At 44.3% G+C, this 14899-nt stretch overlaps 1 protein-coding gene across 3 annotated transcripts in view; it reads left to right on the top strand.

The window, feature by feature from the left end:
- The window catches only part of Slc36a4 (solute carrier family 36 member 4), a 38224-nt gene extending 26857 nt beyond the window's left edge, over positions 1-11367 (top strand). For 2 of the 3 annotated variants that reach the window (XM_050120584.1, XM_050120586.1), the window contains 3 exons: positions 2801-2970; positions 6366-6535; positions 7570-11367. In XM_050120584.1, the coding sequence (XP_049976541.1) occupies positions 2801-2970; positions 6366-6535; positions 7570-7874 (645 nt within the window). In that variant the 3' untranslated portion in view covers positions 7875-11367. The remainder of the gene's footprint in view (positions 1-2800; positions 2971-6365; positions 6536-7569) is intronic. The other variant, XM_050120585.1, reaches the window with a different exon arrangement.
- Positions 11368-14899: the final 3532 nt, after the last annotated feature.

Genomic DNA, 14899 nt, shown 5'->3' with positions numbered 1-14899 from the left:
AAAAATTTCAAGCCTATAAAAGCCTTAGAGTGTTATGCTGAAAACTCTTGTAAGTATAACATAACTTCAGAAAGTGGAACTCACAGACGAGTTTCTTTTGTTTGTGTCCCACATATTCTAGCATTTTTTTTTCTATTGTGCGTTGGGGTTGTTTTGCCTGCAAGCATGTCTGTGCACTATGTGCATGCCTGTTTTCCATGGAGGCCAGGAGAGGCTGCTGAGCCTTGGAATTGGAGTCACAGCTGTTTGTGAGCCACCACATGGGCTCTGGGATTCAAAACTGATCCTCTGGAAGAGCAGTCAGTGCTCTTAACCAGTGAGCCATCTCTCCAGCCCTCAAATAGCACATTTTTAAGAAGGCACTTGTATTGGTGTGGGTCAGGGGAGTTCAGAGCACAACTTCCAGGAGTTGGTTCTCTCCTCTTACGTTATGGGGTGAGGACCCTCTTGTGTCTGTTGTTCTGGGAGGTTCTCCAGGGCCCTATGTCAGAGAGCGTCTAGGTAATTCTCTGTTTCCACCAGCCACCTCACACAGGAATGGTGGGATTAGAGATGTGAGCCAGCACACCCAGACCCTTCTGGGTTCTGGTGACTAAACTCAGGCCGTCAGGTTTGCATGTCGGCCAGCCAGCCCAAACATCACATGCTATGGACTAGAATATTTGAAGGTTGTGGAAATAATTACAGAGTTATTGTCAAATAGTAGTTACAGATGTGCATGTGTGTATTCACCTGTGTACGAGCTTTCACTGTCTCCTGTTCCCCCTACACATGCTGTAGAGCAGTTATAGATGTGTGTGTGTGTGTATTCATCTGTGTACGAGCTTTAACTGGCTCTGTCTCCTGAGGGCTCAGAAGCAACACTCCTCACTCAGCACACTCGATTCGGAGATCTTGATTCTAGATGCCATGCTCTGAGGAAAGAACTATGTTCTGTGGAGAAGAATGTCTGATGAAGACTGAACCATGGAATTCAGCATGAATGTGGGGCTCTGTACAGGCCAGAGAGGAAGGGGTGCTCACAGCGACAGTGAGGAGTGGGCACCTGGGCTGCACACATGCCTGCTAGTCACACATCTGCTAGTTACATGCCCGCTAGTCACTCGCCTGCTATTACACAGCGACCCAGGCTGGTAGGTTAAGTGGCAGAGTTCATGACAGAATGTCGGGTTGTGGTGCAGTGTGCATGGCTTCTCCAGAAGCCCACAGTAATGTAAAGGATTGAGCTAATGACTACGAGGCAGACTCCCTAGCAGAGCCGCCTCCCTCCAGCAGGTATAGGTCATTCTCACTTAGTTCTTAGGGAATCGGTAGAGTTAGAGACCCAGAGTATGATGAGGGGGGTGGGGAGGTGGCTTTCCAGTGGTGATGACTGAAGCACACCAGGGTGCGATGTCCTTCTCTAAAACCATGGTCCTGTCTGGTAACAAGGAAGGCACTTGAACAAACCCAGTTAGAGGGATATTGTACAAAGCAGTTCCATAAGTCAAGACAGCGAGCAGAGAGATTGAGAAGCCAGCCAGACCACAGGAGACAGAGGGAGCGACGGACAGACTTAGAGCAGTCAGTGCGGTGTCCTGGATGGGCTCCTGCTGCAGAGAAAGGTCATCCATGGAGCAGCTAGAGAATTGAAATGGAATTCGGAGTTCAGTCACTCTGGTTGGCCAGTGTTGGCTCAGTGTGACAACTGGCATATAAAGTGTTAATCGTGGGAGAGCTGCTCTGGGGGCACGTGGGAGCCATCTGTGTTTCCCTTGGCATTTAAAAAACAAATCTAAAATTAATCTGACCAGAAAAGGTGTATAAAAATAATCTGCAGGTTGCCTGCTGAGAGCTGATCTTCAAATCTTTTTAGGAATCAAAAAATAATGTAATATAAAAATCTGAGCGCAGGGTCTGAGGAGGAGGTGTGTTGGTAAGTGCTTGCTGCATAGGGATGAGCCCATCCCCCATGTAAAAAGCTGGGTGCAGGTGTCATGCTGGTGCTGGGACACGGAGACTGGGAATTCCTATTGCTCACAGCTGGACAGTTTAGCCCAACCAAGAAGCTCCAGGTTCAGTGAGATCTGTCTCAAAATGCAAGGTGGAAGCTTGGTGTGGGGGCACATGCCTTTAGTCCCGGAATGTGGGAGGCAGAGGCAGGCGGATGTCTGTGAGCTTGAGGCCAGGCTGGTCTACAGACTAGCCAAGTATACATAGTGGTCTACAGACTAGCCAAGGCTACATAGTGGTCTACAGACTAGCCAAGGCTACATAGTGGTCGACAGACTAGCCAACTATACATAGTGATCTATAGACTAGCCAACTATACATAGTGGTCTACAGACTAGCCAACTATACATAGTGGTCTACAGACTAGCCAACTATACATAGTGGTCTACAGACTAGCCAACTATACATAGTGGTCTACAGACTAGCCAACTATACATAGTGGTCTACAGACTAGCCAAGGCTACATAGTGGTCTACAGACTAGCCAAGGCTACATAGTGGTCGACAGACTAGCCAAGTATACATAGTGAGTCACTCTGTAGAAGGACCTAAGAGGGGGAAAACTAAGGTGGAAAATGATAGAGGAAGAAACTGACATCAGACACACACACACACACACACACACACACAGACACACACACACACGCATACATAGTCTACACATCTCAAAGGAAACTAGCACGTATATGTGGAACGAAAAAAAGATTTTACATGAGACGACAAAAGATTAGCTTTTCTAGTTACCCTTACTATTCTGAAGTTTCTGTATCCTGTTCCTTCAAAAATAGCTGTGTTCTGTATTCTCCTAGGTGCTTCCCCTGGAAAACCAAATGAAGGAGTCCAAACGCTTCCCTCAGGCCCTGAACATCGGCATGGCGATTGTCACAGTACTATACATCAGCTTGGCCACTTTAGGCTACATGTGTTTCCGTGATGAAATCAAGGGCAGCATTACACTGAATCTGCCCCAGGACATGTGGTAGGTAGAGGTGACTCACCACTCATAGTTTATGTGTTCTGTGTTCACCAAGATTTGATGGGGAAGATACATTTTCTGATTTATGATTTGAGCATTTAAACTTTTTCATGATTTCATTATTTGTGGAACTAAAAATGCATTTGACAGGCTTTTAAAATCTCAAATATGAGACATGGGTGGAAACAGTAACAATCTTTATTCACAGAAGTATTTAAAGAAAATCTTACTGGAGAAGGAACTGAAGAGAAAGCATGCAGACAGATAGATGCCCCTGTTCCCAGCTAAGACATGGGGAAGGACCGGGGCAGGAGTATGTGAAGGCAAGCTTGTACGTATTGCCAGTTCAGGCTTGGGCGTGTGACTGCCCTTCCCTTCCCTACAGCACAGCCCTTCCCCGATGCCTGCTTGCTGTGGTTCTAAAGTCAGAACAGAGCAAGTTGGGACTTGGTGACTCAGAGGCCATTCAGGCATAGTTTAACCTCAAGTAAGCCTAGCAAGTCATCTTATTTTCAGCTGGACAAAAGCCTCCAAAAATCACCCTGAGAAATAGTAGACATCTTGAAAAGTAGGAGAGCAAGTCAGGGTAGAGAGAGATTTCCTTTAGAAAGAGTCTGTTGGAACCTCTTCACAGGGCGGCTGGGAGCAGCCTGTCCTCTGGTTTGTGGACTTGGGAAGGTAATAGGAGCTAATAGTCCCCTGGCCGAGAGATACAGGGTGGCGTTGTCCCTTCAAAGGTTAGAGTGTTCCAGAAAGTGAGCATGCAGAATGGCCCTGGAATGAGGTGTTTCCTCATGTCTCCTGTGCACAACTCAGAATGCACAGCTCTGTGGATACTTAAAGTGTGAACAGAGGTTGAAAAGTTGAGAGAAACTGTGAAGTATTGTTGAAAGCACAGATGCCAACTGTAAAAATAAATGGGCTTTAGAAACAGAATAGGTAAAAGTGAAGTAAATGGGTGCTTTCACACAGTGTGTTTGACACGGTCATTGCCATATTACCCTTCCGGGGTTGGAAACAGGCTGTGCAGTGTGTGAAGAAGACACTGGAGCAGTGCTCCCCAGCACACCAGATAATAGTGCGGCATGTGGACCGGTGCTGACACTAACCAGGGTTAGCCTGTCAACTCAGTTTTCTGTCCGTGGAATGTAACTATATTTATATGCAAAATAGTGTTTTCATTTTAAACTATACAATCAGCCATACTTTGAAAACATAACAGTAATTAGGAAAAAGCAATGTTTCTCTTTTAAGTGAATAATGAACTAATAAGAATGTTTGTTTAGTTCTCTACAACTGCTTATCAGAACATGAAAAAATAATCATTTGGTAATTTTGCCTATTTTCAGCCATAACCATTTATAGTTATATTTTAAGGCCCTAGGTAAATATGTCCTCGGGTAATTTTTTTAATTAAGATTTATTGTTTCCAGCCCCTAGGACTTTTTTGTTTCTAATGTTATTTGCCATATTTTCAAATTACTTTTACTCAGTCCTACTTCTTCCACTCCTAAGATGAACACGCTGTGGCAAAGCTTGTTGAATTCTCATTCAGTCACTGACTAGAGAGCTGTTTACGCTTCTTAAGGTTGAGGTCTTAGGATGTCAGAAATAAGCTTAAGCCCTAATTAATGACTGTCGAAAGTAGAGTCCTGTATATCCTTTTAGGATAATGGGATTTATTCCAGGGAGAAACACTTTCCCCTCTTCTTCACTCTCTCGGAGAGGCTGCGGACTCTCCACAGCGAGAGAACCCAGGAGGTGCTCACTGCCCCAGCTGCAGCCCAGCTTCTTAGCTCAGCCCCAGAGTCAGGCACACCCCAGCCACAGCCTCCGCTCTAGTTTGTTCTTAAAACATGCAAGTGGTTATTTCTTTAGATTATTTTAAATATAAAAAATATTTTAAAAAGTCAACATGTTAAAGTATTGAAATACAGTGTACCAATTTTATCATTGATAGCTCAGAGGCATTGGTTTATTGTTGCTCTGATTCTTATGAGCCCACACATTCCCTACACCTCACTGAAAACGTTGCTTTCTCTAGACAAAGGAATTTGCTAAGCTTTTCCTGAGGAGGTCTGGAGAATTGGCTCAGCCATTCAGAGAACTTGTTGCTCATCCAGAGGACCTGGTTCTATTCCCAGTACCCAGGTGATAGCTCACAGCCATTTGTAATTCCAGTTCCAGGGGATCTGATACCCGCTTCTGGCCTCCACAGGCACCAGACACTCAAATATTTGGGACCCAACTGTAGCCCTGAACATTTAGAGCAAGGGGCTTTTAAAGGCAAAAAGCACCTCCTGGCAGCTGCAGGGGGAGATTTTATAGAAGCAAGCAGTTCAACAGAAGCTAAGATAAGCAGTTAGCTGGAGAGGCGGTTTGCACAAGCAGGTAGTTTAACAGAAGCGTCCTGACCTTGCTTCCTAGAATTGACCTGGGTGATTTTCTACAGGTTTCTCCATCAAAGCAATCAACTTCTAGTTGAGCCTGAAATGGCCTCTGTACTGTCTTGCCCTGTCAGACTACCGTGGATCCTGTTAGTCTGTTAAGCTCTCTGTGAATCACATAAATTGAGTAATTAGAGAATTCTAAAGATGCATCTAAAGCTGAACACTGATGTTCACTTTTGAAGCCCTGACCTTAAAGGGATAGGTTTACATCACAAGCAAGCTGCAACCAGTCTGTTCTCTCATCCCTGAGAATTCTAACAGGCAGCTGTGCAGCTTAGAGAACTCAGCTGGTTGAGGTGATCCGGGTGTGCCTCCCTGTGTCCTCTGCCCACAGAAATGTCAAGCAAAGAGAGCTCAGATTGAGAGCCTAATCTGACAATTTCTTCCACATGTAGGTCACTGGGGCTGTGACTCAGTATTTCAAAGAAATATAAGGATATTCAAGTTTTTGAAAGAAAGTTGAAAAAAATTATTGCTTTGAAAACTTTGAAAGTATCTTCATGGGACAGAGTGCAAGCTGGAGCACTGGCTTGGCCCTAAACACAATCTTGTAAGCACCGTGCCCCCAAGTCCGTGCTCAGCCTCACCAGGCTGGTCAGAAGGAGTTGTCTGTACGAGGACTAGAAATGGAGTTAGTGGGGGTTAGTTTATGTTTGGCTTTGTGTTTTCTTCTTCCTTTAGACAGAGTTGTCAGTCTGTAGCCACTGGTCTGGTCTAGAAATTACTACGTATGTAGCCCAGACGTGGAACTCAGAGCAGTCCTGCAGTGGCTTACTGGCTGCTAGCATTATCTACCCCACCACATCTACCTTACTGGCTTTTCACCTTCTCTTAGGAGGTCTCTAAACTGGCTTGTGATGTTTATTTCTTGTTTGCTCCTAAAACTTTAAAAAGAGGAAAGTCAGTCACATTAAGAAACTAAATGTTGAATTTCTTTTTTTCCAACAGGTTGTATCAGTCTGTGAAAATTCTGTATTCCTTTGGCATTTTCGTGACCTATTCAATTCAGTTCTATGTTCCAGCAGAGATCATTATTCCTGGAGTCACTGCCAGATTTCATGCCAAATGGAGGCGCATCTGTGAATTTGGGATACGGTCCTTCTTGGTTAGTATCACCTGTAAGTATCCGTGCATACTGTCGTAATAGTTGACTTGCATGTGTTAAAATGAGAACTGCTTAAATTATATAGTTTGAAATTTTTTTTTAAGACACAGGGCTATGTTTGCATTTGTAAGATCAGGGCAGCTTCAAACTCAGTCCTCCTGCCTCAGCTTCCCAAATTCCAAAATGGCAGGTTTGCACCACCACTCGTGGCTTAGCCTTTAACCCTTAGCAGGAGTTCCATAGGAGTGAGATGGGCACTGCTCCACGTACCACAGTGGGGCACCCTGGGGATTGCTCAGTGTACCCCCTCAGAACGCCAGCTGTGCTCAGGAGGGTAATGTGGCCTTGATTTTTCTGCTTCAGAGACAGTGTCTTAGGGAGATGATTTGCAGCTATATGTGCATCCAGATTTTTGCTTTTTGGTACTAAAAACAAAGGCCTTACACATGCCGGTCATGCACTGTACCCCCAGTTAATCCCCAGATCTTGTTGTTTTTGAGGGCCTTGCTATGTAGCCCAGGCAGGCCTGAATTTCATGATCTTCTGTCTTGGAAACGCAGTTTCTGGGATTCAGGTTTTCTCTACCACAGAACTTTGCCCACTCATTTTGCCTCCTGCATTGACTCCTCTTGCTCAGCAGCCTGGCCTTGTGCTGGTGGTCATCACCCTCTGGTGTGCTGTCCTAGAGAGGCTGGTTAGAGCTCTGCTGTAAGAGCTGATGCTCTCTCTGCTCCCGGTTATTCATGGCGTACCACGCTGTTTTGTATGACATGAACTCTGCTGTGTGGTGGGCAGAGGAGCTCAGTGCTCTGAATTAGATGCTCCAATCTCATAGCAAAATCTTAATAGTTGTTTACATGAGAAATGTTATTGATAAGGATAAGTCCAGAAAGTGTTTCTCTGGTTTGTCCCTCTTTAGCTCAGAATAAATTACGTCAGTTTCCCCATAAGCAGTAATTTCCGCTAACCACTTTCATTGTCAAAAATGATTGTCTATAGTTAGTCCCTTTTATAGCGACCATATCAACAGAAGCCATTTTTTAATAGGTGCTGGGGCGATTCTCATTCCTCGCCTCGACATCGTGATCTCCTTCGTTGGGGCTGTAAGCAGCAGCACGCTGGCCCTGATCCTGCCGCCGCTCGTGGAAATCCTTACGTTTTCTAAGGAGCATTACAACATATGGATGATCCTGAAAAACATCTCCATAGCATTCACTGGGGTCGTCGGCTTCTTGTTGGGCACTTATGTCACTGTTGAAGAGATTATTTATCCGACTACAGTAGCTGTAGCGGGCACCTCCCAGAGTCTCTCTCTGAATGTGAACTCCACATGCGCAGCGTCTGGGCTGTGAGTCCTCGGTTGTTGTCCCATTCTAACAGCAAATTAAGAACCAGTACAGTCACCATGCATTTAAGCACAGTGCCAAACTCTTGTTTTGATTGGCAGAGTATTGCGGTTGGACTGGGACCTGGCCATCTTTTGCAGTTGTGGTAAACTATGGCAGATTCTTGCTTTTATCTAATGACAATGAAAAATTTTAAATTAGCTTTGAAAAACTGAAAAAAATTAAAATCCAAACCTTAAAACAATAAGGATACACTATTATTTGCTTCTGTAAGAAACACTTTGAATAAGAATTATCTTTCTTGCCACTATTGAGAAGGTAAAGGCATTCAACATTGTGGAAACTAAATAGGGACATAGTTAATAGGATCTCTCTGGGGATTCCCATAATAGCAAAGTAAGCCTCCTGTGTATGTGTATGAAAATGCATCAGTTGCATTTTTATTGCATGGGTGATGCTTCTGACAGCCCCTGGAAGGACAGAAGATTCCCACTGACCGTCGTGTAGACACTAGAAAGCTCGCAGAGCCAGAATCACCTCACTGTTAGGCTCTACAGACAGTAGGGCTCCGTAGTCACTGGGAAGTACTGAGCAAGGTTCTGACCTGTTTGGGTTGTGGGCAAAGAGGCCGTTGAGGTTTCTGGAATTCCCCTCCCTTAGTTACTGTCTTAGTTGTGGTTTCTCTTGCTATGACACAGCATCATGACCAAAAGCAACCTAGGGAACAAAGAGTTGATTTCAGTTTATAGCTCCACATCACAGCCATCATCAAAGGAAGTCAAGACAAGAACTCAGGGCAGGAACCTGGAGGCAGGCGCTGATGCAGAAGTTATGGGACGGTACTGCTCATGGCTTGCTCAGCCTGCTTTCTTATAGCTCCCGGGACCACCAGCCCAGATGTGGCACCACCCACCATGGGCTGGGCCCTTCCTAATTGATCATCAACCTGGAGAACTATCCCACAGACTTACCCACAGGTTAGTCTTACAGAGACATTTTCTCAGCTGAGTCTCTCTTCCAAATTGATTCTAGATGTGTCAAGACAGGGCAGTTACCATTGTAGGAAATGGAATCTCAGAGTGTCAGGTGACTTCGTCAAGAGCACTTATCCTAGTCAAGAGAACCCAAAATTTGTTCCATACAAAGATCTTTTAAAAATTATTTTTCATGTCACAGTCAAGAAAGATGAAAACTTACATACAGCTTAGTTTAGTGTAGATTTTCTTCAATCATATTTTCATCTTTGAGAGCGCCTGATATATTTGAATATATGTGACAGAAAAATCCAAGAATCCTGCCTGTGACTTTATAGACCTCAAACAGGAAGAGAAGCTAACATTTCCTTAAACAGGGAGGCTGTCTAGCTGTGGAGTGTGCTGGCCCCAGGCGGCGGGGCCTCCTTGAACAGCAGGGTCAGTTGACTAGCTGTGCAGTATTCTAGTCCATGTCCCCTTGCCCCCTGGGTTTTCGGGAATCATAGGTATGTGACAAAGTACAGGATTTTGGATCGTCCTAGCCCTGTAGCAACTCCTTACTGTAATCTCCCCGTGGTCTGAATGGTCAGAGGGACCCAAAATGCATATTTAGGAGACTTGAAACAATTAGGAACTGTCTAGAAAATACTGAGACGCTTCAGGCATTGTCATAGAAAATGCCTCCTTCCTTCCATCTCCAAACACACTAGCTAGGCAAGCAAGCTCATTTGATGATGAAGATGGAATTCTGGCGTTTAAAGGAACGAGTGCTGGGTCTTCTGGACTTCTCAGCCCTTGGTTCTCTTGTGCGTTAGTCTGTAAGATGTCACCAAGCTCTCTGTGGAATTCTCTATTTTTCTATGTGTACGTTAACTTATTCAGGTTCAGCTTTGCTTACGTCATTACTTTGTCTTCAACTGTGAGCCTATAAATATATCAGAAGCTTTATTTTGGTATGAATTCATAAGAACCAAAACTTTAAAAACATTTATGTTAGATATTTCTAATAGTTGTTTATGATATTTTATGTTAAATTGTTACTCCACATCTCTAGTCTTGTAGAGCCAGTGGGTGAGGTTGTGAGGACAGTAGTTTCATAGGAATCCGACTGTGAGCACTGTAGTAGATATTTAAAAATGTGCAGTGGTGTACAGGGGTTAAAAGCTCACAGCTCGGGGCAGCGCAAGCTCTTGTCAGCTGCCTCCGCTCCGCTCCATATTCTCCACTCTGAGTGCTCAGTTTTAGTTTTGCATCTCCACCTGTTACTTGTGGAATTCACCAGGTGCGATGGGTTTTTACACAGTGGGTCACTGCAGGGCCCACAGTGTGACATCTCCTCAGCCAGGATTTCCCGCACAGTGGGCTGCTGCACCAGCACCCACGCGGAAGTCCCCAGGTTATCAACTCAAGAGAAGTCCTCCACAGAAAGGAGCGTAGGCTGACAGAAGGAGAAAGTTTTCAGTTTTATTGTGAAACACTGTTTAGATACAAACTGCAAAAGGCATACACTCTTGTTCTTTAAGGGTGCCCAAAGATATATTTATCATTTCATCATTTTTCTATAATATTTAGTTTTACATAATTTTCTAAAGACTTTTGGAGAAGATATTTTGATTCTAGCAGCTGTTTCTTTTGTTTGGGAGCCTGGAAGAAGGGGAAGCAGCCACCCACGTTGAACTCATGTTTGCTACTTCCCATCACACTGGGAACTTTCCCAGAAAGCTGGTCAGTTGTGTGGGTGCCATTCCCACTGTGGAGCCGTGAGAGGAAAGCCATGGGCTAACCTCCGTTATCTGCCACCTGTTTCTGTTCCCTGAGCTCCAGAGAGTGTTCCCAGGCATCTGAGGGCACTCGTCAGAACACTGGTCCCACACAGCTTTTAACACGCGGCCCAGCTTCTTCACGGTTAAGAAGCAGGAGCTGAGAGAGTTTCAGCTTAGATCGTCACTTATAGAAAGCAAACTGGCACTTGATGTGCCCCACTACCCCGTCCTGCTCTCTCTGACTTGTCACCAAAGCCGGGTGAGTCTTGTGAGATGTTCTCCTTAGAGTGTTTGTAATCCATTTATGGTGGTGCCCTTGTGAGTTACCCGACAGGGTTTGAGCTTTGATATGTTCCTAGTTCTAGAACATGTCAGCTTGAGTGTGTATGGGTGCCATGTCTCACGACGTCTTAACAGCTCCCTGTTCCACTTCAGTCCCCACAGATGCCAGTGCGGTGATCGCTGGCAACATACATTAGGTATTGTGCACAGCTCCCTTTCCTTCCAAGATGGAAAAGATACAGAACAAGCCAATGGAGATAATACATACACTTGTTTATATCAACAGATGTTAACTGTAGAGCAATAAAACCATTGGTTAAAATATAATGCATCAATAGTGTAAAATTATAAAATATTGGAAATGGGTTTATTTTGATCAGCTCAGCCCAGTTATCTTCCCTTAATTAAGAAGATGTGAGAAATTTGTCTAGGAGGTAGCAGACTGCTTCCTCTCACTAAATGACTGTATGTACTTGACCACACACGACTTCCTGGATTGGCTTGGTTTAGACCCAGCATATAAAAGAAATATGTCTAGGTCTAGAATTGATTGCCTAGCAAGCAGAATTACAAATGACCCAACTGCTCAGATTTCCTGTTAGAACCGGATACTCTCTAGGTGTATCCACGCATGTCACCCCAGAGGGACTCACAGCTGGCTCCATTTCAGCTACTCTGCCATAGATTGGATCAGAATGATGATCACACGGGAAAACGTGTTTGTGACGTGAAAAAGTCAGGCTGTAGATCTTTGTTTTTCATTGTTAGCTTTATTGAAAGTCAAGTGTCATTGGACTTGTGTCTTATAATTTATTATTCTTTGTAAAAGAAGTTGGAAAGTGTCTGAAAGTACTGTGACTTCTGAATTGTCAATAAAGTATAATTATTTTGCTTGCTATTAAATGCCTTTTAAGTTTTTCATTTATAAGGTTAAATAAAATGGAAAATATCCTAGCTAAAAATGCACAAGTAAAGTGTCCAAATGTATTTGTTACTATCGTATGTGTACGCCCGGCTGTGTGGCTGCACATGCTCCATGTGGCTCAGAGGACTACTTTGTGGAGTTGGCTCTCCTCTTATGCGGGTGGGATCAAACCTGGGTCCTCAGACTTGCATGGCAAGTGTCTTTAATCACGTAGCCATTTTGCTGTCCCCACCTATTGTTTTAGTTGCTTAAATTTCATTTCATTGTTATTACTGTGTGTGAAGAGAGATGCCTGAATATTTTCATGATATGACGAATGGTGTAAGCAGTCTTTATGGCTATTAGATGCCTCAAAGGTCTAAAAGTAGATTATAAATGAAAGGACCCTTAGACCTATGTCCCCAGTGATGTGCATGACCCAGTTTACCGTTTCTTTTTAATTTCAAAAACTCTTGGGCGGTAAATGCTGCCACCACTAAGGACTGATAAACGTTTGAGATGATGAGCATGTCAGCTCCCTGACTTGAATAGCACGCATTTTATACGTGTATTAAAACCTCATCTTGGACCCCAAAGATATTTATGATTTTTATTTGCCATTGAAAAACACTGAAGCAGCGGGTGTCAGTCATATCACCTGGTTTATAACAATAGGGCAGTGGTTTCTCAAAGCTGTATCCCACCTCCTACTAAAGGAAACCCTGTTAACTTCCACAAGGACATCTTGAAGAGCATGAGAAAGCGCAAGAGAAGGAACTAAAAACAAACCACCCAACAAAGTAAGAGTAAAGCACCCTGGGCAGGCGATGCATAATAAGGAGGCTGAGGCGAGAGATTAAAATTCCAGGTCAGTGTGGACTACAGAAGAAGACCCTCTCTCAAAACCTAAACCAAGAAACAAAAGTCCCTTGTAAGTAGAACATACATTTGACCCATCTCTTCATCATAATAGGTAGGGGATGTCCCCGTAATGAGAAGCCATGTCCAATCATCCACCATCTGTGACTAAACCTAATAAAAGTCTATTCCTAGTTTGTGTTAGAAGGAAGGTCCTGAAATCTGGGTCCCTTCTCCAAGTGGGAAGCAGCATGCATCCATTTCTATTTATTTCTTTATTTCCCCTCACCAGTGCCTGCACCACACTCAGACATGGCTTCTGCAGTCTCCACTGGAGGGAAAGAATAAGCATGGGCGGGAAGAGAGACGGCCATTTCTATCCTCTGTTCCCTTTGTTAATTGCTGCTGCCTTTTAAGCTAGAGCTCAGTAATTGCAGCTCCACCCCCACCAGCAGGTTAGGCTGCCAGAGCCACAGCCTGGGGAAATTCTGCTCTCTCAGGCTCTACTCTCAGTTACTGAGGGAATTTATCTAAACCTTTGTCCCTCCGAAGATCTCAGGGTTCAAAGGTTGAGGTCAAATCCTGCTCCCCAGCTAGGCTGAGTATCAAGCAGCTCTCCTAGCTCACCTCCTCCAGTCTCTTAAGAAGTTCTAGTGCCCAGGGGGCATCCGTTTTGGATGAACTCTTGATTCACCTTCTACGAGTCTGAGTTCACGCATTTTTCTCTGCTACTGCTAAGACAATACTATTAGTATGTCAGAAGTTTCCTGAAGCAAGAGTATTAGAGTGTTTTCAATTTTGTAAAAATAATTTTTTTAAAGTTAAGAATTCAATGGAGTGGTTTTCATTTGGGATGTCAGGGTGGGTTCTATGCTTGACATAAAAGTCCCCACTAACCACCCCCCTTAAATGTTTTAATGCTTCTCCTCGTCCCTCCTTATAAGCCCTTCTCCATCTGGCTCCTCCCTACAACTTCCGGTCAGTTAGATGGGCCGCAGCCTCCTGACTGCAGGTGAATTTTATTTAATCAAACACTTTTTTTTTGCATTATTAAACAAATGTGCCAGAGCATAAACAAAAGTAATACACCTTAAAATAATATTCTACAACAACCTTCATGTTACTGCCTGGAACTAATCATGTGGTCTTTAGCTACTAGTCAAAAGAGGAACTGGGAAAGAGCCAGTAGGAAGAGGAAGTGGGACTGAGAATATATACTGAGTTTCATATGAGACTTTAATAAGAATATTTTATGTTTAAAAAACAATTCTATTGAGTATAATTTTGAAATATGAAATTTATAACTAAAGCATAATACAGTTAAGAAAACTTGAATTTACGGATTCCTATTTGAGATATGCTGTGGACCCCCGAGAAAACTCACGGCCGTCCACATGGCTCATTTTTGTCTCAATCATGAGCACTGGAGGGCCAGAGCAGCCATGCGATCACAGCCACACTAAGAGCATCCCTGCCCACGCACCCTTTTCCTGAGGTGTGGAGACTTGGGCTGGACTAGAACCCGAGGAGTGCTGACTCTGAGGGGACACTGGTGGAGGGATTGTTTGTTGCAATAAGGTGGGAGGAATGGGGCTCTTCAGTGTTTTCAAAGGTTAGATTTCTACGTCTGGTTTTCTGTTGCTGTGGTAAACCCCTGGTCAAAAGCAGCTTGGAGAGGAAAGGCTTTGGCTTATGTCATGTCACAGTCCCCCACTGAGGGGAGCCAGGGCAAGAACTCCAGCAGGAGCAACGGCAGAACCCATGGATGAGAGGTGCCATTCTAGTAACTTCTATTGCTGTGAAGAGACACCATGACCATAGGAAGCATTTAATTGGAGGCTTACAGTTTCAGAGGGTTAGTCCATCACCATCATGGTGGGGAGCATGGCACCAGGCAGGTATGGTGCTGGAGCAGCAGCTGAGAGCTTACATCTGATCCATAGGCCAGGGGGCAGAGAGGGGCAAGGAGGCAGGAAGGGAGGGAGGGAGAGAATGAGAATTAATTGGGACTAATTAGACCTCAAAGCCCATCCCCTGAGTAACACACCTCCTCCAAAAAGCCACACCTCCTAATCCTTCCAAATCAGTTCCACCCCTAGGGATCAATCACTTGAATATGAGCCTATGGGGCGTTTTCATTCAATCCACCACAGCTGCTTGCTGGATTGTTCTCTCTGTTGCTCTCTGTTAGTTTTCTTACGCCAGACATGCCCATCTGGCTAGGCAAGTGAATTTCTACCATTGCTTACG

Source organism: Alexandromys fortis, unplaced genomic scaffold (assembly GCF_014885135.2).
Source record: "Alexandromys fortis isolate MF-2015 unplaced genomic scaffold, M_Fortis_MF-2015_v1.1 scaffold_171, whole genome shotgun sequence".
In the NCBI taxonomy this organism is placed as follows: Eukaryota; Metazoa; Chordata; class Mammalia; order Rodentia; family Cricetidae; genus Alexandromys; species Alexandromys fortis.
The sequence above is the reverse complement of the archived record's forward strand: the minus strand, read 5'-3'. Positions and strand labels throughout refer to the sequence as shown.